At 31.7% G+C, this 22,062-nt stretch overlaps 1 protein-coding gene and 1 long non-coding RNA gene across 7 annotated transcripts in view; one reads left to right on the forward strand and one right to left on the reverse strand.

The window, feature by feature from the left end:
- Window positions 1-21,851, reverse strand: part of LOC126756934 (ubiquitin-conjugating enzyme E2 W) — a 43,044-nt gene extending 21,193 nt beyond the window's left edge. For 2 of the 6 annotated variants that reach the window (XM_050470439.1, XM_050470440.1), the window contains exon 1: window positions 6,772-6,946. Coding sequence is in view for 2 of the 6 variants with exons in the window: in XM_050470442.1 (XP_050326399.1) it covers window positions 21,002-21,025; window positions 21,641-21,664 (48 nt within the window). In the remaining 4 variants the exon portion in view is untranslated. Of the gene's footprint in view, window positions 1-6,771; window positions 6,947-16,406; window positions 16,694-21,001; window positions 21,026-21,640 lie in introns of those variants that run through there. The other 4 variants (XM_050470442.1, XM_050470443.1, XM_050470441.1 and 1 more) reach the window with 4 other exon arrangements.
- On the forward strand, window positions 7,209-8,094 carry LOC126756953 (uncharacterized). Its single transcript, XR_007666658.1, has 2 exons — window positions 7,209-7,867; window positions 7,941-8,094. It is a non-coding gene; the product is annotated as an uncharacterized LOC126756953 (long non-coding RNA).
- Window positions 21,852-22,062: the final 211 nt, after the last annotated feature.

A 22,062-nucleotide genomic window follows, 5' to 3' on the forward strand; every position in this document is an offset into this window, starting at 1 on the left:
GAATTATGGCGAAAAAGCTTGACGTCAAGCAGACGGATTGAATGAAAGCGAATATGGTTGCACAAAAAAATGCAAACATTTTCAAAATATTGTATATATGTGTTTATATTGTATATGTGTGTTTGTTTGTATGTTTCTGTTTTAACGTTTTCTCCATATAAATACGCTCTACTCATTGTTGTCTGTTAATTGCGTTAATTGCATTGCACAAATTTACCGTTATTAATATTTATTGCATTTACTTAAATGGAAAGTGAGTGCAAGTGTTTCACAATTAACAGTTACACAATATGTCAATTTTAATAACTTGCAAACAGCCAGCTGCTTATTATAAAAAAGAATTATGGTAATTAAATTGTAAAATAATTTGCCTAAATACATATATAGGGTATGTATGTACATACATTAGAGCGGGTCAGTTTACATGGAGCCAAAAAAAAACGAAAAATGCGTTCTACGGATCATTCTTAACAACTTTGCCTAAAAGACTATGGGTCTAAAATTGGTTTCGAGCCTCCGATTTTTTAGGCGAATTTCTTCAGAGATTATAAAAACTTCTTCCTCGGTTTTTGAGATTTTCTAATGAAATTTAATACGTCGGTGCATTTGGATTTTCAATTGATCATTTGTCGGAATCGGCATGATCGAGCAACTATACATATGTATATCTTCCATACAACCGATTATTCAGATTGTTTTAACTTCACCTTAAAAATAGCTGACTGGAAACCGGTTTTAGACCCAAAGTCTCTTAGGCAAAATTGTTTAGAATGATCCGTAGAACATTTCCCGCATACGCGATTTTATAGTAAAAAACTCTAACCGCTCTAATGATCATACAAAAAAAAATAAAAAAAAAAAAAAAAATATACAGTGCTGTAAAAAAAACAAAAAAAAAAAAAAAAAAAAAAAAATTTTGTATTTGTTTACATAAATTTTGAAGTTATGTGACAAATTTGTTAGTTATTGGCCTTTTCATTACCTGGACCTTTGCAATATAACTTTTTTCCATATGATTCCTGCTTTTGTCAAAAATCTGGATAAGCTGTTTTAACCTGTAAATGTTGAACCACGCCCCTTTTCTTTAACTGTATTATTTTTCTTCCCTTTCAACCTACAACAATTTTTTCCCCTATTTTACATTTTAACCCATACTGCAATGGCTTAGTATCCGATACATATAAACAATTTGTGTTCGAAATTCACATTTTGTTTCAAACAACGCTTTTTTCGGCTTTCGTGAATTGGTGAAAAGTGATGTTACCTTATTTTACATGTTAGGTGCCGATACTACTGTGATCAAATTGAAAGGTGAATTTTGTCCATTTCATCTCCTTCAAAGTAATCCCCTCCCGCTGCAATACACTTATGCCAACGAATTGGAAAAACCCTCCGTCGTGATGGCCATCAGAGCCTTCTTCGATTCAGCTTTTATATCCTCAATTGAGTCAAAAGGGTGTCCTCGGAGCGTCAGGTGAATTTGCTGAATAGCCAGAAGTTACACGAAGGTAAATGCGGTGGTTGCGGCACGATATTAGTTGAAAATGTGGCCAAATGATCACGAATAACAAATGCAGAATGAGATGGTGCATTATCACACTTCTTTGTACAATAAATTCAGACATGGTAAAAATCGAAGAATTCACTTTTAGAGACTCACAATACGACGCGTATTTCAAATACAAATGAATACTTTGAGGTGACTGGTGCTTCGTTACTGGGTAGAACGATAATATATTAATTTAATAAATAAAATAAAATGCACCTAAAAAGTACCGAATAACGACAAATTAATTAACAAAGCTGGTATTAATAACCCCAATAAAATCCCGAAATCCTCTAAAGTGTCTTAGTCATTATGAGAGTTTCCAATTCTAAACTAATTTCCCTAACTGATTTCGACTCAGACAAGTTGCCGTGTCGATAAAAGCGATATCTGGCTAGGTTTAAAGCAAGTTTATGACCACTGCTACACAACTTTATACGCTCATAAAAGTGTGAAAAACGATGGTAACTATGTGGAGATAGTGACTGAATTAATGTAGCTGTAATTCACACACACACATCTCTGGGGAAATAATGAGCAACTAAAAATAAGAGTCAATAACATTTTTATTGCATTAATAAACATTTAAAGTAGCTTAATAAAACCAAAGGTAATTGATAAGTTTGCGTTTATTAATTGGTATACCGTTAAAGAGCTTTTTGAAAATAAGCAAAAAATGTAACTGATTTGCTAAAAGTTGAAATTTTATTTAAGAATCAATTACTGATATTTCAAAGAATTATTCCGCGATTCTAAGTAAACTGTGGGGTACATAACTGTACACGTGTGCTTTGCCAAGAGATGACTTCATCGTTACAAAATTCCGAACATGTCACACATCCAGTTTTACTCAGCATAGATTCGATTAGCTTGGGTTAGATGGCTGATCTGGAGAGATCGCACGTAGACACGTCACACTTGTATTCATTTTGGAACCCAGATTACCTGAGTCCGATAGCAACTTTCGCAGCCATATATGTACCTTCCGACTATGCCTATGGGCACTATGTGCAAAATGGCATTAAGTGCCATGATTGGAGTGGACCTTAGTGGACCACCCGTTGAACTCTCTCGAGTTTCTTTGTAAGTGTGTCTTAGTGTGGTCTTTTCTAGAGCCCTCCACCACATAAAGACTCCATAGAACATAATGGGACTATGGTGTCGTAGAGCCAGAGCACCACTCTCTTTTCAATATTCGGCTTCCGTGAAAGCTTCTTATTCAGGATGAGCCCTAGATATTTGAATGTATCCGCCGGTTGAGGATGGGTGCCTCCCATATACCAAGAACTGTTGAAAAGCGCTTAATGAAAAGCGTTGGCTTTAACTGATTATAACTAAGTGAGTTTGTAAGTGATAGCATATAAATATTGTGGCAATATGATAGAAAAATTCGCTATGCAAATGTATCTAAGTGGCTTAATTTAATAATAGAACCTTTTTAATATACATTAAGCAATAGTCAGCTAATTTACTACAAGAAATTTCAAAAAACTACTAAAACACTCACTTTAAAAGCAATTATACATATGTATGTGTATCAGATTTCCAATATGTGACAGCGAATAGCAGCGATCAAGGTGAATGTCAATGTGCTTTGGCTACCACATGGCAATAATCCAATTAGCAACACATATGGGCGACAACAACAAGAGAAAATCCGCACAAAGCAAGTAAAAGCATTACACTGTCTAACGGTAAAAGCAACAGAAAAGCAATAGCTTAAGTGGGCAGTGGAAGAAATTGCCAGCAATTTTAAAAAAAGATTGATGCAAACAACAATTACCGTGAACTCATTAAAGGCCACACCAACGCTGGCTTTGCATGCATTTTGTATATATGTAACGGGTGATCTAAGTGGAGGTACGACTTGGCATACAAAATACAGCTTGTAATAGGTTGTCAAAAAAGTCTTGCGGTATTTTTATTGAATTTTTTCTATTGAAATTGAAATGAAATTGAAATTATTAAAACTGAAACCGCTCGGGCTTCCCAAGCGACATTGCTTCGCTCTATTGGCTCTTGAAAAACTCCAAGAAGATCCGATGTTTCTAGTCGAATTTTGTTCAGCAATTAGGCCCATTTCTGGTTCAATGGGTATGTAAACAAGCAAAATTGTCGCATTTGAGACGAAGGGCAACCTGTAGGGACTCAAGAGCTGCCATTTCATCTAGAAAAAACAATGGGTTTGTGTGGTTTGTGGGCCGGTGGAATCATCGGTCCATATATCTTCGTGATCTCGGCGACATTTGGTTTCAATAAGACGACGCCACTTCCCACACATCGCATTAATCAATGGATTTATTGAGAACACTTCGGTGTAATTTCGCGTTTTGGCGACCGTTATCGCGCCAAGATCGATATCACACCGTTACTATTTGAAGCCTGTGGGGATAAAAGTCTGAAGTCTATGCGGACAATTCCGGCGATTCATTTGGTATTCGCCTGTCATTCAAGTTACCTGTCCAAATGCTCGAAAACTGGACTCAACGGTTGGACCATCTGAAACATAGCCGCGGTCAACATTTGAAAGAGATAATCTTCAAAATAAATGCCAAAAATGCCTTTTCGAATGATTTTTCTGTGTTTTTTCTTTAAAAATAAGGAACCTCAAAATGGATCACCCTTTAGATTAAAATGTGTGTACATATGTAAGTACTTATGTAAGTGCAATTTGCAGCGAAAGTTCTGCGCACTGCTGCCGCCACCTTAAACTTGAGCGAGAACAAAGACGCATACTGAGTAGAAGAATAACAAGAAGAACAGCAGCAAAAGAGCGCAAAAATGTGACAGACGAAAAATGCAATCGATTTTATGTACGTTCGCCCAGGCGTGACGTTGACGTATGCAAAACGCTCGATGTTAATTATAAGTGACGTTTTCTAACAAATGTAAATACATATATACATACATGTAAATATAAATATCTGTCTACAATAAGTATATACAACAGCTGGCCGTGACACTTGCGCTACTGTGCAATAATCGTGGCAAAGTCGATGCTGACGGATTGGCCGTCAGCGTGTACGTCATCGGTGCATGAATGCAGTTCCTGTGTTCTTGAAAATGTACACGGCTCGTATGTTTGTATTCGAAATGCATTTGTAAGTGGAATATATGTATATACTTGCATATATATTTGCATACGTATTTGTGGTGTAGGTTTTTGATTGGCTTTGTTTTACGTTGTTGTTGCTTTTATTAATTTTTACGATTTTTTTATTATTGCTTTTTAATATCTTCATTATTAATGTTGTTTTATATTATTGTTGTTGTTGTTTTGTGCATAAAGCCACGTTCAGGTCATGTTCTTAGCAGCTGACTGGATTGGACTTAGTCCAAACGCAGAACAACAAATCGATGGACGTGCAGTTGTTGGTTTTGAAATCGTGACACAGAAACGCTGACTCAAAAAATGATAAAAAAAAACAGTATTCAGTTTCAAATTAAAATCGTAATTTTGATTTGTCATTAAATTTACTGTTTTGGTACTTAAAGAGGAGTCAAATTTATTTTTATTTTTATTTTTGGTTTTTTATTTTAACAAAATGAATTAAATCAAAAAAGAAAGCTATAATACCCTACACAGATACAAACAAATTTTTAAATGAATTCTGATCGTTCAGTTTGTAGGACAGCTATATGGGTCGATTTCGGCGGCACCGACAAATGAGCAGCTTGGGACGATATCTTAAAAACTGCTGGGCTAAATCGCCTCAGCTTGTCTCACTGATCATTTAGACATAAGTTTCGTAAGTTCTCCCACGTTTCTTTCTGGGTGTTAGAGGCATCAAACTTAAGGGGTTACATGGGTTTACGGGTTTCCAAAAATCGAATTTTTTTCAAGGTCTTATTAAATACTACAACACCTTTAGAATATTGTTCTATTTTCAAGTTGATCTGAGTAATATTTTCGGAGATACAGCCTCGAGAACTTGTGCGCTCGAGGCTAGTTAGGCTAAGTGCGCTGACTTTAAACGCGTTTTCCTCGAAACTGTGTTTATGAAGTCGGTTGGCAAGATCTCTCGAGAAATACTCAACTGATCTTCATGAAATTTTACACAGGCCTTTGAGATACAATTCTGAAAGACTTGGACGCCGGAGTTTTTTTCATTTACAACTATTTGAAAACAAGGAAATGTCGTGAAATTTAAATTTTTTGGTAAAAATGTCCTCCAAAAATCCAATTTTCAGTCTTTTTTCCTTCGTCCAAGTTCTAAGTTTAGGTTTTAACTAAAACACGTATTTTTCACTTTAGATGATCTTGTAAGGAGTTATCCTGCCAATGCGGGCGCATGGTCGGCGTCGTAATGTCCGAGTTTAAAATATTTTTTCCAAAAATTTTAGAATTTCTTTATTAATAGCGTATGTTTGTAACAATAAAAATTCCAATAAAATATATATGAGAAAGAAATTGATGAAAAAGAATGTTTTTTACTCGAGGAAACCCATGTAACTCCTTAAAAAAATCGCATGCATATCTGAAAACAGTTATTGGACACTTTTTTAACAAGAATTATCAACATTAAGGCACACTATAGTCTTTGAAAATATACAGTATATAATCTAATCTACAAGAGCTACCTTACTTAGTTCATAACTCAGTTAGAACTAACCTACAAAATCACTTGATGATGTGTATGGTATAAAAAGTTTAAAACTCAAAACAAAATGAGGAATATAAATCACATACTCGCAAAATAATTAAAAAAAAAATATATATAATCAAATTTTAATAAATAAAATAAAAATTTTTATATAAAATTGTTAGATTTTGCAAACAAGCTTTATTTGCGCTATCTCTTTACTCTTTAGCTTTATTCACTTTTTTGCTTTACTTTTAATCCCCACAACAAAAGCCGATTGCAATGGCAGCAGTGGCGTGTAGTTGACGCGTGCAATATTAGAAAATAGGAGATTGCAATAGCAAAAGCAAAAAAAAGGGGAGAGCACAAAGCGAAATCGCAGCGAAACTTACAGCCAACAGGCGAACTGCTAACCAAAGCGCTAAAAGGCACGTGAAACGCGCATGCACGCGGCGTAGAAAACAAATCGCCGCCAAACAAATACACACGCACACACAAAGTGCATACAAATAGACGAAAATTTGTATGAATGTGTGTGTGTGTGGATAAGCAAGTGTTAATAGCCGGCGAAACCGGTCAGCGTCTAAGCGTTTAATCGCGCATTATGAGCGAGTGTGTGCACCTTTTTTACGTTGAACTTACAAAGTTTGCAAAAATTATTCTTTTCACGCTATGAGATTATGTTTGTGTTGCATATTTTTAGATTTGCGCTTGTTTTTCACTTATTTTCAAGTCACTTATGCATTTGTTTATAGAATATTTGCACATTCTGCCTTTGCTGGCGTTGCTGAGTTCGCGAACCATTCGCTTTAATCTATTGCACTGCACTACCGTCTAGTTATGCGACTGCTGCAATTTTCAGGGTTTATCAGAGATTTGCAGTGTGCAGTTTGGGCTCTCCCACATACAAACAGACAAACCTATGTATGTATTTATGTATGTATGTAAGCGAAGTCAGCACGGCGAGTAAGCTTTTGCTTGGCAGTTGTCTCAAATCATTCGCTGATTTCTTAGCATTTTTCCCCGACAACCTGACATTTGGTTTGGATATCGTGACAAGAGAGAAAATCTGCCATGTCATATTTGTTGCTGGTGAGTTGCCATTTAAGCAAAAGCAAATAATTAGCTTTGATGCTGTGAGTACTTGCTGGCGGGTATTTATTATGAATCACTGTTAGCGTTGTTGTTGTTGTTTTTGCATCCATCAAATTACATGAGAGTTACATTAATTTTTAATTACTTCAAACGAATCTAACGAAAGCGCACTTCATTAATCACGCATTCATGCAAATACTAGGAAGTGTTCCCATGTGCGATGACATAAGACCGGCCGCAGTGAGACTAAACAAATAATGCTTGCTGCAGATATGGAAATGATTTATTCGCAAAATTAAGTGGAATGACTTTTATGGAATTTCGGTGAAACAATTAAAGACTGGTTAGTGTAAATAAACAAAAACAAAACGGATTGTGGGCATTATTTCAACCATATGTATATTAAAAAAAAATACGTCAGATCTGGCAACATCAGTTTATTTGCTGTATATAAAGAAAAGCGCACATTAACAGAAAATCTGCCAACACAATGCCGAATAAGAAACTATAAAAAGTTCGTTCCAAGCTATTGAACAACACCTAGACTGCGTTAGCGAGCGAAATGTGTTTCATTTTTTTAGGTTTTTTATTGGTAAAGTACCAGGCAGAGCTCGCAATGCCCTTACATTGTCAATAAAATAATGTGGGTGCCAAGTTATTGCATGATAAAATAATATTATTCTAAAATATGCTAAAATGAACTCGTTTTTTGTTAGAATCGACGTTAACTATTTGGCCTCATGGCATTCTGCTAACGACTGACTGCGACCTTTGGTCTTTTGGCTCTAAATCTTACAACGGCCAATCTAATTCAGCTGTCCATAAGCTCAGTCGGCTTAAACCTTGTTTACGAGTTCATAATTACAATAATTATAGAAGAACTTCTATTTAAATTTAATTATTCCCCAGATGGTGTTAGAAGCAACATTTGTCTCGAAATTCCAAATTTGGCAGCTTTAATCCTAGAGCGACACAAGCATGAATAGTTTAAAAGAGAAAAAAAAATTATAGAATAAAATAAAAATAAAGAAATAAAATAAGAATACATAAAATATTAATATACAGGGTAGTCAATTTTGGAATGGTCGATAATATTGGGTAGTCGAAAAAGTCTTTTCGTATTTTGTCAATAGATGTCGTTGCAGTCTTATATCTCCAGTGCTACCAATCACATTGTGTCATACCATATAGTGTTGGAAAGGCGTGATTTTAAGCTTCATTTAATCAAAAAAGAATATAAAATCGGGAAGTTGAAAAAAAAATTACAGCTGTTCAAAAATGAGTGAAGAAATTCGCTATGCAATTCTTTGCTGAAATGAAATGAAATCGAACCATTTCTGAAGCGAATGGTAACAGGAGACGAAAAGTGGATCAAATACGACAATAATGTGCGAAAAAGATCACGGTTCAAGCGTGGTGAAGCTCAACAAATGGTCGCTCAGGATTGACGAAATATAGCCCTGACCTTGCCCCATCGAACTACCATTTGTTTCGGTCAATGCAGAGCTCCCTTAATGGAGTAAAGTTGGCTTCAAGAGAAGCCTGTGCAAAATTACTTGTCGCAGTTTTTCGCCGAGAAACCAGAAAAGTTTTACACTGTCGGATTAATGCCTCTAGCGGATAAATGGCAAAAAAGTGGTCGACCAAAATGTCACATAATTGCTTCATTAAAGTTCATTATATATGTACATAAAAAAATAAGTTGAAGTTTGTTTAAAAAAAAGAAAAATCTTTTTCGACTGCCCAATAAATTTATATATGTATGTATATAACTGCACAGCTCGACGAGCTGACTGAGGTATAGACTTAAAACTTTTCATACGTTTTTTTATGCCTAAGGAGCTAGTCGTTTGTCGGAACCGCTGATAACTACAGCATATAGCTGTCATACAAACTGATCGATCAAATTATAGTCCTTGCATGGAAACAACACTAAAATCTCTTTTGAACATATTGTCCAGATCGGAACCCTATAGCATATAGCTATCATACAAACTGATCAATCAAAAGCAAGTTGAAATTCTTTTTATCCACTTTTTTACCATAATAAATGCATTTGTGAAGGGTATTATAGCATCGTTCCCAACGAAGTTAACATTTGACATTCGATACACTCCTATTGAAACCCCCTTTATAATAAATCAATGTGCGAGTTGATTACTTCTGATCACAATTGATCACAATCGGCATGAATAAATGAATAAACACTCATCAAGCTCAAGTATTGTGCCATTTCAGCGATCAACACTTCAAACGACTACTAATTGAAACTTGAGTTTGCCAAAAGAATTTCGAGTTTATTCATTGTGTTCACATTATGTTAAGACGCAATTCAACTGGAAATACCAAAATGCTGTGGCTGTGGCTCACGTACACGTGCGCACACGCTTTTCGCTTTGCCAACAGCGTTTCAAATCCATTAGCTCAAAGCTTGGCAAAAAGCAGAAGGCGTGAGAAGAAGCAAAGTTGTTGCCGAAAGAAGCAAAAGTCGGCGGCGAGGGAAAGGCGGTGGAGCAAAGTCGTTCACCCAAAGCTAGACAAATTGGTGGGGCGTTCTTGTTTCTGCGTCTTTTTGCGCAGACTCAGTTGACAAACATTTGTGTGTGTGTGGTGTAAATATTGTTGACTGGAGTGGTTGTTGTTTCATTATTTATTTTATTATTATTATGCATATGAAACGGCTCATTTTCACCTGTGCTCGTTTATTTTGTTTACAAAAATGTTTCAACATTGCCAGCCAGCGACGCGCAGTTTACACAAATGACTTAACAGCTTTTAATGGCGATAAATAACTGAACTTCGCGGCATGTATGCACAGATACACATATGTATGTATGTATGTATGTATGTATGTATGTATGTACTATATGTTTATGGTTAGAATAAAGTTGGTTAGTTCAAATGATTGCCTGGAAATTTGAAAAATAATTGCGAAATTAAATGAATTGGGTCGAAAGTGAGTTAATTAAAAAAGAAAAATTAATTTCTCAAATTGCAACACGTTTTGCTCTAATTGTGCGGCAAATTGTGTCAATTGCGCTAGATGTCTTTTGGAGCAGCGAAAAGTGGGTTGGCGGTGAAAGTTGGCAATACAAATTTTTATTAAATGCACTATAATATTGTAAATGACAGCATAACGGTGAAAATGAAGAGCGAAAAAATTACACTTTATTAGAGAAAAACAAGAAAAAGTCACAGGTGTGTATATTTATAATACAGAAGGGTATGAAAAGATCTTTATCTTGATTTTCAACGGAGAGTTGGTATGGCAGCTATATGCTATAGTGGTCCGATATTGGCGGTTCCGACAAATTGGCAACTTCTTGGTTAGAAAAATATGTTTGCACAATCCTAGAACGATATTTTAAAAACTAAGCGACTATTTTGTGTACAAAAAGGCGGACGGCCATATATAAATCGACTCTGCTCGTCTCGCTGATCATTTATATATAACATATAGTTCCTTTCTAGGCGTTACAAACTTTGTGACAAACTTAATATGCATTCTGGGTATAAAATATATTTATAACTTAAAGAAAATTATTTTCGAAAATTTAAAAAATATTTTTTTTTAATCAACACATTTGATGATCGAAAAACTTTTATAGGAAAAAATAATATTTTTTTCAGAGGCTATATTTTACACATCTTTTTCTTCTCAACAGCCCGAAAAACAAATTATTTCGGGTATATGTAACCGATACAGAACCGGTATAAGACGGTTAATAGGACAATTTTCGAAATTTAAATTATGATTATTTTTTATTAAATCCACCTACTTGTTATGAACATTATGTATGAATCATTTTGCTTTAAAGAGAAGCCTAAGCAAGCACTTGCTAAAATTTAATATATTCATGCATACGAGGTATTATACTTAATTCAAGTATTATACTTCTTTTTTTCAGCACGCAGTTATCAAATTGCAGAAAACTCGAAATTTAAATTTACTTAGTGTTCTCATAATTCCGTCATTAGCATTCTTGCTCCACCTGTTTTATTGCAAAAAATGGAACAGTAGGCCACTTTTGCTATTCTTTTTCAAAACAAACAATATCTTTTGTCCATCTTAATGAGCATGAAGAGTCTCGCGTTGGGTCTTAACGCTTTACGACTTATTTATTTACGTTTTCCTCAACGATAAGACAAAGTATAATATTCGCATTTGCTTATTCTTGCCGCGTAAGCTATGTTTGTACTTTGGAATTAGCTGTGCTGTTGAAAAATGCTTTGGTGGGAACCAAAAACCAACTTCAACGTGCAAAGACTGGTTAAGAACTGGATTGGATTGGTAGAAAAAATGTTAAAATTAATAAAATATTTATGAGTTGGAATTTGCAGTTTTTGAAATCATAGGTGCTTAAATACATACTAAGAGTGGATTGAATATAATGGGTGCTTTTAAAATAAATATAAAAATAATAAAATCTATTATTTGTAGAAATTTTTGTAAAAGAAGAAACTTTTGTAAAACATTGTATATTTTACTAGAAATTAATTAAAATATATATATATTTTGAAAGAAACTAAAACAAAAAATATATTTGAGCAGAAATTTAAGAAATATATGTACATATGTACATATGTATATGTTTTAGTAGTAATGAAAAATTTTACCAATAATCAAGGTTTTTGAATACTTTTCGATTAAAAATTTGTTAAAATTTTAATAACTGCTTATTTAGTAGAAAAATTTATTTTTAGGAAAAAATTTAGTTTTAGTAAAAAAAAATATTAAAAAAATTTAGTTCAGAAAAAATATATTTTACGCAATTCAATTTTTTTTATATCTAATCCTTTTTGATTTTTTTTAAATATGTAAAAACTTATTATTTTATTATTTTTTTACTAAAAATGTAAAAAAAAACTATTTCGTAAAACAAAATATATATTTTAGTAGAAAATTAAAAAAAAAATACGAAAAATCAAAATTTGTAAAAAACACTTTTAACTATAAAAATAATAAAAACTATTATTTGGAGAAATTTTACTTTTTTAATAAAAAATTTTGAAAAAAGAATTGCATTTCAAAAAAAGTGTATATTCTTGTAGAAATTTAAAAATATATATACATATTTTAGTAAACATAAAAAAATATTACGAATAATAAAGCTTTTATAACATAATGAAAATTGATTATTTAGTAGAAAAAAATGTTTTGAGGAAAAAATTCAATTTGGTAAAAAAATATAATAAAAAAAACTAAAAAAAATTACTTAGTTCATAACAAAATTACGATTTTTTTCGATTAAAAATTATAAAAAATTTACAAAAAAATGATTTTTTTGGAAATTTTTTCCAAAAAAAATTATATTCTAATTACGTTTTAGAATTTTTTACAAAAATTAAATTTTTTCGATTTTTTTCGAAAAAATTTGTAAAATAATTTTATTTAGCAGAAAAAATGATTTTTTTGGAAAAATTTTCATTCTCGAAAAAAATTTAAGAAAAAAATTTTAATTTCGAAAAAAGCTTTATATTTAAGTAGAACTTTAAAATGTTACTATAGTAGAAGTATTTCAAAAATATATATTTTAGTACAAATAAAAAACAAATATACATACATACATATATATATAATTTAGTAGAAATTTAAAACATCAAAAAAAAAAACAAAATTTTTCTCAAATAAAATTTTTTTCACAAAATAGTTTTTTTGAATAATTGTTATACCCAACATGTACTTAAAAAATAATATTTTCATGAAAAATATTTTAACACTTTTGTTCGTATACAAATTTATAAAATACATTTTTTTCCAAAAAATATTTTTTTTTTGCAAAATAATTTTTTTAAATAATTTTTATAACAAAAAATGTACTCAAATATTAATTTTATTACCACATTGTAAATATTTTCAAACACCAAATATTTTAACACTGTTTTTGGTATACAAATGTATAAATACAAACATACATACAAATGTACAACGCAAATAATATGCTTTGGCGTCTAAAAAAATTGTTGCAAACTATCATATATTTTGCCTAAATATGGAAATTATATGAATTCTTAACACACCTAACTGTTTGTTTGCTATTTTAAGCACACAGAACAAGCAGCGATAACAAGATTATGAGACAAACCGCTGAGCACACGAAAATTCATACATATTTACATACATACATTGTATGTTTATAAATATTCATATCAAATAAACAGCTTTTGATTATTTTTTCCAATTATTACTTTTTTATTTCTTTTTTTCTCAAAACAAGATACACAAGTGTTTCTATATGCATGTATGTGTGTGTGTGATATGTGCTGCAAGCAAATTTCAAAGCTTTTAATCAACAAAGAACGCCACAAAATACTCATATCTTGGCGGTTTTTGGGATTTCGGGCGAATGATGATGTTTATACATAAATTGACCATAAATGCGTGTGGTGCAGCATAGAAGAGCGTGTTTATGGCACATTAAATATGAAACTATCAATATTTCTACATACATACATATGTATGTTTGTATATGTGTATGTGTAAAGTGCTCGTTATGTGCTTTGAATTATTTTTTGCAAAAGCACTTTTTATTGTTTCTCTGCGTTTTAGTAATTGTTTTGGCGCGTGGCCAAGCAAATGCGCAGCCACACTTATTTTTTGCTTGTATGTATGTATGCATGTGTGCGTGCGTTTATTAACCAGCATAAGCAATGCTCGACCGGCTAATTATGGCGCGTATATGCGCTGTGATGGGTAATAAATAGATTTATATTTTGAAAATCTCATGAAGTTAAGCGTGTAGCAACCAGCAAACGCTTGCCGCAGCCACCAAACGACGATGAGTAACAGGTGAAAAGTTGAGTTGGAAACAGACGAGCCACAGATGTTGGCATGTTACCAGATAATGTTCTATTTTATTTTTTTATTTTTCACTTTTTATTGTCTTTTGTTAATTTTTTTTGCTTTATTTTTAAATTTTTTTGCAGATTTTTTTTTTTTAAATTTTTTTGTTGCATTTTTTTAATGTTTTTGTTGTCTTTTCCAATTTTTTGTCTTTTTCAATTTTTTAAACATTTCTTTTTTTTCCTTCAAACACGTGATGTCTTAGCACCCAGAGCCGTGTCTCATAACTTAATTAGCATTCAACATGTCTAGCAGCCACAAATGAAAGTGAAGTGATCGCGATAGTCTAGGTGAAAGTCTAATCATCCGAAGCGTGGGTGCACACAAATAGAGCAGACACTTTTTTGGTCCTACTTATAGATTCGTGTGTATGTATGTATATGTTTATTATAAACTGGAATGCCCGTTTCTTATCTCGGATTTTTTATTAGTTTTTTTCTTCTTCTTCTCAAGCTCGTGATTTTATACAACAATTAAATTAAATTATTAAAGCATAAATGTGTCTATATTTGAGTATATACATACATGATGTATATTTGCGAGATGAAATAGTTATGATTCAAAGCAAATAAAAGATTACAAAATCACGAATGCGTCAAGCAAAAGTCACCAAAACAAAACAATCACGTTGCCACCGAAGCGTTCATTCAAATTATTTATTGCGCGAAATTCGCATAAAATTTGGCACGCATGCAAACAAAATTCGGCTATTTCCCTGTTAAGTAATAATGAATTAGTAAATATTTAAAGAAATTAATGCTGAAAAAATAAAAATAGATTTCCGCGTTCTTTAGCGCATTGCGTTGCAGTAACGGTTTTTGAATATAATTTGTATATTTTGTGCATGCAGATATGTTTTATAGCCTCAAATACAAAATGTTAAGGACAAAAGTTGAAAAATAAAATTTAATTTTTAAAATTTCTTATTTTTAGTTTATAAAGCCGAGATTTCATTTATTAAATACTTGTGATTCTACGATTGAAAAGTAAAAAAAAAAAATTCCGAAATGTTTCTAAAAAATGCTGCACAAAGGGTTGCGAATTTTTTAATTCAAAAATTTTGAAATAAAAATTAGATTTTAAGTTTTTAATCCCAAAATTGGAATTTGGTATTATCAATACATATTGCGATTAAAAATTGAAAAAAAAAATTTTAAATTTTACTTTTAAAAACTGAAAAATTTAAAATATTATTTTTAAAATGTGACAATTCAATTTCCAAAGACCGAAAATATAATTTTTAATTTCAAAAGTTGAATTATAAGTTCTATAGTAAATCAATTTTTTTTTCAATTTTGTGATGAAAATTATATTTCAATGTTGTAATTAAAAATTTAGTTTTTAAATGCAAAATTGGAGATACATATGTATGTATATAATAAAAATTTAATTTAATTAAAAATTTTGGAATAAAAATTTGATTTTCAATTTTATTTTTTAATTTCAATATTGGGATTAAACCGAAAAATTAGTTTTAAATGCAAAAGTTGAATTAATTTTTTTTAATCTAATTTTGAAATCAATTTTTTTTCAATTTTGGAATGGAGAATTAAATTTTCACTTAAAAAAATTTCAATTTTTCAATTTTTAAAAATTAAATTTTCACGTTTTTTTTTAATAAAATTTTCAATGTTAAAAAAATAAAAATTGATCGGAATTATATGTATATTGAAAATTTAATTTTTAATCTAAAAATCATAGTGCAAATAGGTAAAATAAAAATCATTTAAATGTGTATTTGGAATTAAAAATTGTGAAATTATTTTTAACAAAGATTTTCAGAATTATAAAATAATTAAAAAATTTAATTTAATTGTTAATTCAATAATTTTTGAATGCATTATTTGCAACCCTGCTGTGCAGATTATTAAATATTACGAAAGATCTGCGGTTTTGAGGTATTTCCTGTATAGAAATGTGCTCAGAAGTGATTCATGCACGTTTAAGCTCAAATAAATAAATAATAATTAACACAAATTGCCATATTTCTGCACGTATTTTAAGTATAAAATATATTAAAAAAAATGTAAAAATTAACAAAAAAAAATCAATAAACATTTTTTAATTTCCGCATGAAAAGCTATATTAGTTTTTGTTGTATTTATAAGATTTTGAAATAATTTTGTTTTTATTTAGATTTTGGTCAAACAGTTAACAGTGTTTGCGACTTAAATAGGATTTAAGTAATTATAATTTATTATAATTTTTAATTATAATTTTTTTATATAGTTTTATGATTATTTTTTTTTACAATGTTTATTTATAAGTTTTTAAATATTAAATTTTATTTTTTATATATTTTTATTTAATTTTTTTAGTTTGAGTACTCTATTTTTACCTTCGTGTATTTTATATACACAACAACACTGCTTTTAATTTCCCTAGTAACAAGCAATAAATTTCAAATTTTCACAAAAATAACACAAGCATTTCAACACCGACAATTTGCCGCACACTTGGAACACATTTTAACGCATGAATTTTGTTTAATGTTAAATGTTGAGATTAGTGAATATATTGAAAACATTTGCAAAATATTTCTGTTATTAGAGACTTTTTTCGTTTCGTTTTATATATAGAGCAAAGTTTATTTCGTACACTTGGCGAATTCGCGTGCCAACCACAACTGATGCCAATCGTGTAGAAACACCAGCCGCCTCAGCTTGCCACAACAAGGCGCACATTTAGCTACAACCATATTTCCAACAAAAATAAAAGAATTAAAGAGAAACAAGCTAGATACTAACAACCGGCAGTGGCGAATAACAGGCAAAAACAAACGAAAGCAAGCGGCATGGCAGTAAGGTACAGTGGGGCAAAATGACAATGAGTTAAATAAATCCACAATTAAATAAGAATGAAGAGAAAAAACGTTAATTTAGACTGTTGCGAACCTATATACACTACACAGCTGCATTTCTTATAGCATAAAAGGGTACAAAAAGACTTTTATCTTGATTTTGACCAATCAGTTTATATGGCAGCTGTTTGCTATAGTGATCCGATTTGAACAATTTCTTCAGAATTTATACGGTTGCCATGTAGAATAATCTATGCCAAATTTCACGAAGATATCTCGTCAAGCAAAATAGTTTTACATACGAAAACATAAATTTGATAAGTCAGTTTGTATGGCAGCTATATGCTATAGTGGTTCGATCTGAACAATTTGCTCGTAGATTGTAGTATTGGTTTGGAAAATAATATGTGCCGTATTTCGTGAAGATATCTCGGCAAGTAAAAAAGTTTTCCATACATTGACTTGAGTTTGATAGATCGGTTTGTATGGCAGCTATATCTTATAGTGTTTCGAAATCGGCTATTCTGACAAACGAGATGATTTTTAGAGAAAAAAAGGTGTGTACAAAATTTCAGATCGAATTCTCAAAAACTGAGGCACTAATTACGGTATTCATTGTATAATAAACGAAGCTGTCAGAAAAAATTAATTGTTTAATTAAATATCCACACTGATTGGAAAAATGTGGAAACCTATTTCAAATAAAAACTCCACCACATCTACATAGAGCACATTCGTTACACTGTTTAATTACAGCGCGCGAGATAAAATCAAATCAACTGTCCACTAGTTTTGAAACCGGCTAACAAACTGGTTGCGAGAACAGCTGGACAACATGCTGACCAGACGGACACTTGATTAGCCGCTCATGCGTGCGCTTGTATATGCCAAATGTGAGAAATAAAAGTACGCAAAAAACTGCAAACACGTTTCAGCACAAAACAAACTTCGCAGAGTGGGCGCTGCCAACAACACAACCCAAACAGGGCTGAGTCATCTGTGTGAGTTGCGAAGAAAAGCAATAAATTGGCATGGCGATCAGTGGTTGATGGCAATAAATAATTAATTGCTTTATGCTGACAACAACAAGGCAGTGAGTGATATTTGGCTTTTGCTTGTGGTACAGCGTGGCGTATACGTGATTGACTGCGGAAAAGTGGTAGGGCTTTGAGTGGCTTTTGCATATGGATGTGATTATATGGGGGAGGAGTTGCGGTGAAAGCTAAATTCTATTTTATTTATGTGGTTATAAGTTTTTATTATGTGGCAATACTTTTACGCCTTTTAAATGAAAAATTGCGAATAATTGATGTTGAATTTTTACTTGCAGAATTCATTTCTATGCATATTTATTTGTACATGTATGTATGTATGTATGTATGCAGGTTTGTAATACATTTTGGGTCAGAAACAAATAATTTTTAGCAACAAGAGCAAAAATCAACAGCAATTGACGAACAATCTTCAATTATGCAAATCAAGGTGCATCTAATGGATTTAAAATTAACGTTGGTTGGCTTGTGCCACAGCGCAACGGCGCTAGCTTGTCAACTGTCAACATTTCCGCGTGTGGCTTAAAGCAAAAATATTGCGCAAACTTGCTACCTGGTAGACATTTAATGACAGTCACGTGTTCCCCACTTACATGCAGGAGCGAGATGTTTATGCAACACATTTCGGACTTACATACATTGTTTGTGCTGTGGCGCCATATATAGTAAATGGCTGTGAAAGTGTTCACAGCTGTGATGTGAAGTGCAACACAAAAATCGCATGCAGCACGCTATCAGCCATGTAGGCTATTTACTTGCCCCAGAAATGTTGCATAAAGAGCTAAATTAGTTTTTTTTAAGTAAATTTAAACCTAAATTTTTATATATACACGAAAACATAAAATAAATTTTAGAGAAATTAGTTTTAAGAGAAAAAATTCACTTGCAGGCCAGCAAAAACGCGACTTTTTGTGAATTTTTTTGAGAAACAGTTTATATTATAAATAAACTAAAAAGGTAAATCGCTAATTTCGGCTACGACGGAGCTTAATACCCTTCACAGCTGCATTTTTTATAGCATAAAAAGGTTTAAAAAGATCCTTATCCTGATTTTTATCGGCCGATTTATATGACAGAGCTATGTTATAAAGGTCTGATGTCAAGAATTTGAACGGAGATTATATCGCTGCCTTCTTGGACCAAAATCTATACAAATTTCGTGAAAATATCTTCCAAATAAAAAAGTTTACCATACAATAATTTAAAATCGATTGGTCAGTTTGTATGGCAGCTATATGCTAAAGTGGTCCGATCAGAACAATTTCCTCGGAGGTTCCACAGTTGCCTTGGAAAATAATTCATTCCAAATTTCGTAAAGACATCTCGTCAAATACAAAAGTTCTCCATACAAGAACTTGACTTTTGACCGATCAGTTTGTATGGCAGCTACATATATGCTATAGTGGTCCAATATCGGCGGTTCCGACAAATGAGCAGCTTCTTGAGGAGAAAAGGATATGGACAAATTTTAGAACGATATCTCAAACGCTAAGGAAGTTCTTATAAATAGTTGAAATATTTTACTTAGCGATATATACATATGTATATATGTATATCATTTCCAATAGTAGGTTCAAGAACCCAGCAAATATTTCAGATTTTTAGTAAGATATCGTATGAGAAAAACGATGTTGGTTACACAATATTACTAAAACTAAGGCACACACTCTCGGTTCACACTTTCGTCTAATAATGTATACTGATTTCATACCCAACAATTACAGTATTTGCAGTTTACTTCACTGTCATATGTTTAAAGTTTAAACACGTTTCATGTTGTTAATTTTTAAATTTAAAATGAAAATAATTTAATTAATTTTTATACATTTATTTGACTAATTTCAAGACACGTTAATTAATTATTCTATTATTATTATTTTTTTATAAACAAATATGAACACTATTAACACTAAATCAGTAATAATATGTTTTATATTTTGTATGTCACCTCTATTTAATCTCGAACCAATTGGACGCATATTATAAACGATTAAAGCCCACCAGCGACAATTGCATGACTGATTAAAATGCAAAATAAAAACATTAAGAAAAATTTAATCAGTCATGTGTGAGCCTAGTGTAAGATTATCAACTGTGGTTCCACGAAACAGCAGGTTTTTTCACTTTGTAAAATTGATATTTTTTTCAGTTGAATGCAAATTTTCACAATGTTTTTTATTGATTATATTCCGTTGAGCTTTTGTGTTACTAAGCATTCGAAAGATGTGGCGGGAGATTTACAATTAGCAAAACTTAAGTTCGAATTAGCAACTGAGGGAATGCGTAAAAAATTGTACTTGCGAAATCATATGCGATTATCAATAAAAATAAAAAAATAAGTAATTTGTATGAGTATATGTATGTATGTGCGTGATCAGATCACTTGAGATGTGAATGAACACAAAATGCTTGTAGCGCCATCAATGGAAGTGTTAATTTATTTTTAGAATGTATCAAATGTGTCAGCAAGTATTAGCATGAACAAATTTGTTTCGTGTACTATATTTGTACCAAAACAGCAGTAAAATAATTCGATCGAAATGTAGCAATATAAATAGCTACAAATGTTTCTTAATAGGCATGTGTGATAAGTTTAAAATAATTAATTTTTGTAGGAAAATGGCACTATTATCAGCTCGAGACACGCCATTAAATGGCGCTAAGGTCAGCGGCGTACAAATGTTGAATCGATTAGCTTTTAGAAATATTAGGACGTGATGACTAGCAAGCGCTTCTTATATGCTTATATCTCACTTAAAACAAGTTTAAACGCATTTATTTCGGTAGCTACTGTACATAATTATTATATCAATAATTATATTATCAATGAAAATTTAACAGAATACATATTCTGCAAACGCCATACTCCTCTTATTTTGAATAAAAATTTCTCTAAAAACAACACCCTTTTAATTTATTATCGCGTTTCTTATCATCGGCATTCCGAATATATATAAATAATGCCAACATATTTGGGAAGTATGCAAGTGCACTTGAAGCTATATAAACAACTAATCTTACTTATTTGATAAATATTTCCACGGCATTGCGTTTTAAAATGTAAATAATCTTTACGCTTACCATCGCTACTGGATCATTCTGCAACTAAGAAAACAAGCAAAATAAAATCGTTGTATAGAGTAGATTTTAATATTTGACGAATTAAGGCAACATTTACTACACAAAGTAGGAAAACAATCCATATTAATAGGGCATGCCAGTAAATCTGAATTGAATACGTTTCAACAAATGTTAGCTTAGAAAACAGTCAAAGCTAAGAAGAGGGGTTGTCGATACAAGCTCACAAATCTACATTACTTTCAAAATTTCCTGCAGTTGATAACAAACATGTTCAGCATCTATGAACAAAGAACACAAACAGCAAACAACAATTTTGTCAAAGAAATGCAAAGTGGGTGGTGACGCGGCCGATTAAACAGTACCTAGAATATGTCTACGTTTCTTTAAATTAATGAACCATATCGTTGGCGGGTTTGGGTACAGCCACCTACATATACACTTCTTTCAATGGAGCATTCCATTCTTTTTTTCGTTTGTTTGTATTAACCTTCACTATATAGACATTTGCAGCCTTTGTCCAGCAGCCAGCTGTTTGCTTTGTCCATTGATTTTCATATGAAATCGTTAAAGTCCACATACACAAAACGCAAAACAACAAAAAAAAGAAATATTCCGAAAATCACTCTTTTTAGAACTTACCTCAGATGGCGACATTGATGACATCTTCTTCACGTTCTAATCCTATGCTTTTTAACCGCTAATCTATGGATTGATCTCTCTGATTTGCAAATGTGTTTTTAAATGATTTTTACGTATTTTTATGTTGGTTTGTAATAAAAATTTCTTAAGTCTATTTTAATTGTTGACAATCACGAAAAATTTCCCATTTGACAGTTTGCTTTATTCTACTGATTGTCAACGTTAGAGATGTGTAGACACTAGTAAATACAAGTTCGATTGTGGTATATGGAAATTTCAAAGAAACTTCTTATTATTTGACTTGATATACCTAAGAAAAGTAGGTAGAGAGTAATGAAATGCGAACTGGTATTCTACCTGAAATTACGTAAAACGTCATGGCTGATCTCATTTAATAAGTAAATTATCCTGGCATAGCAATA

This window comes from Bactrocera neohumeralis, chromosome 4 (genome assembly GCF_024586455.1).
Source record: "Bactrocera neohumeralis isolate Rockhampton chromosome 4, APGP_CSIRO_Bneo_wtdbg2-racon-allhic-juicebox.fasta_v2, whole genome shotgun sequence".
Classification (NCBI taxonomy): Eukaryota; Metazoa; Arthropoda; class Insecta; order Diptera; family Tephritidae; genus Bactrocera; species Bactrocera neohumeralis.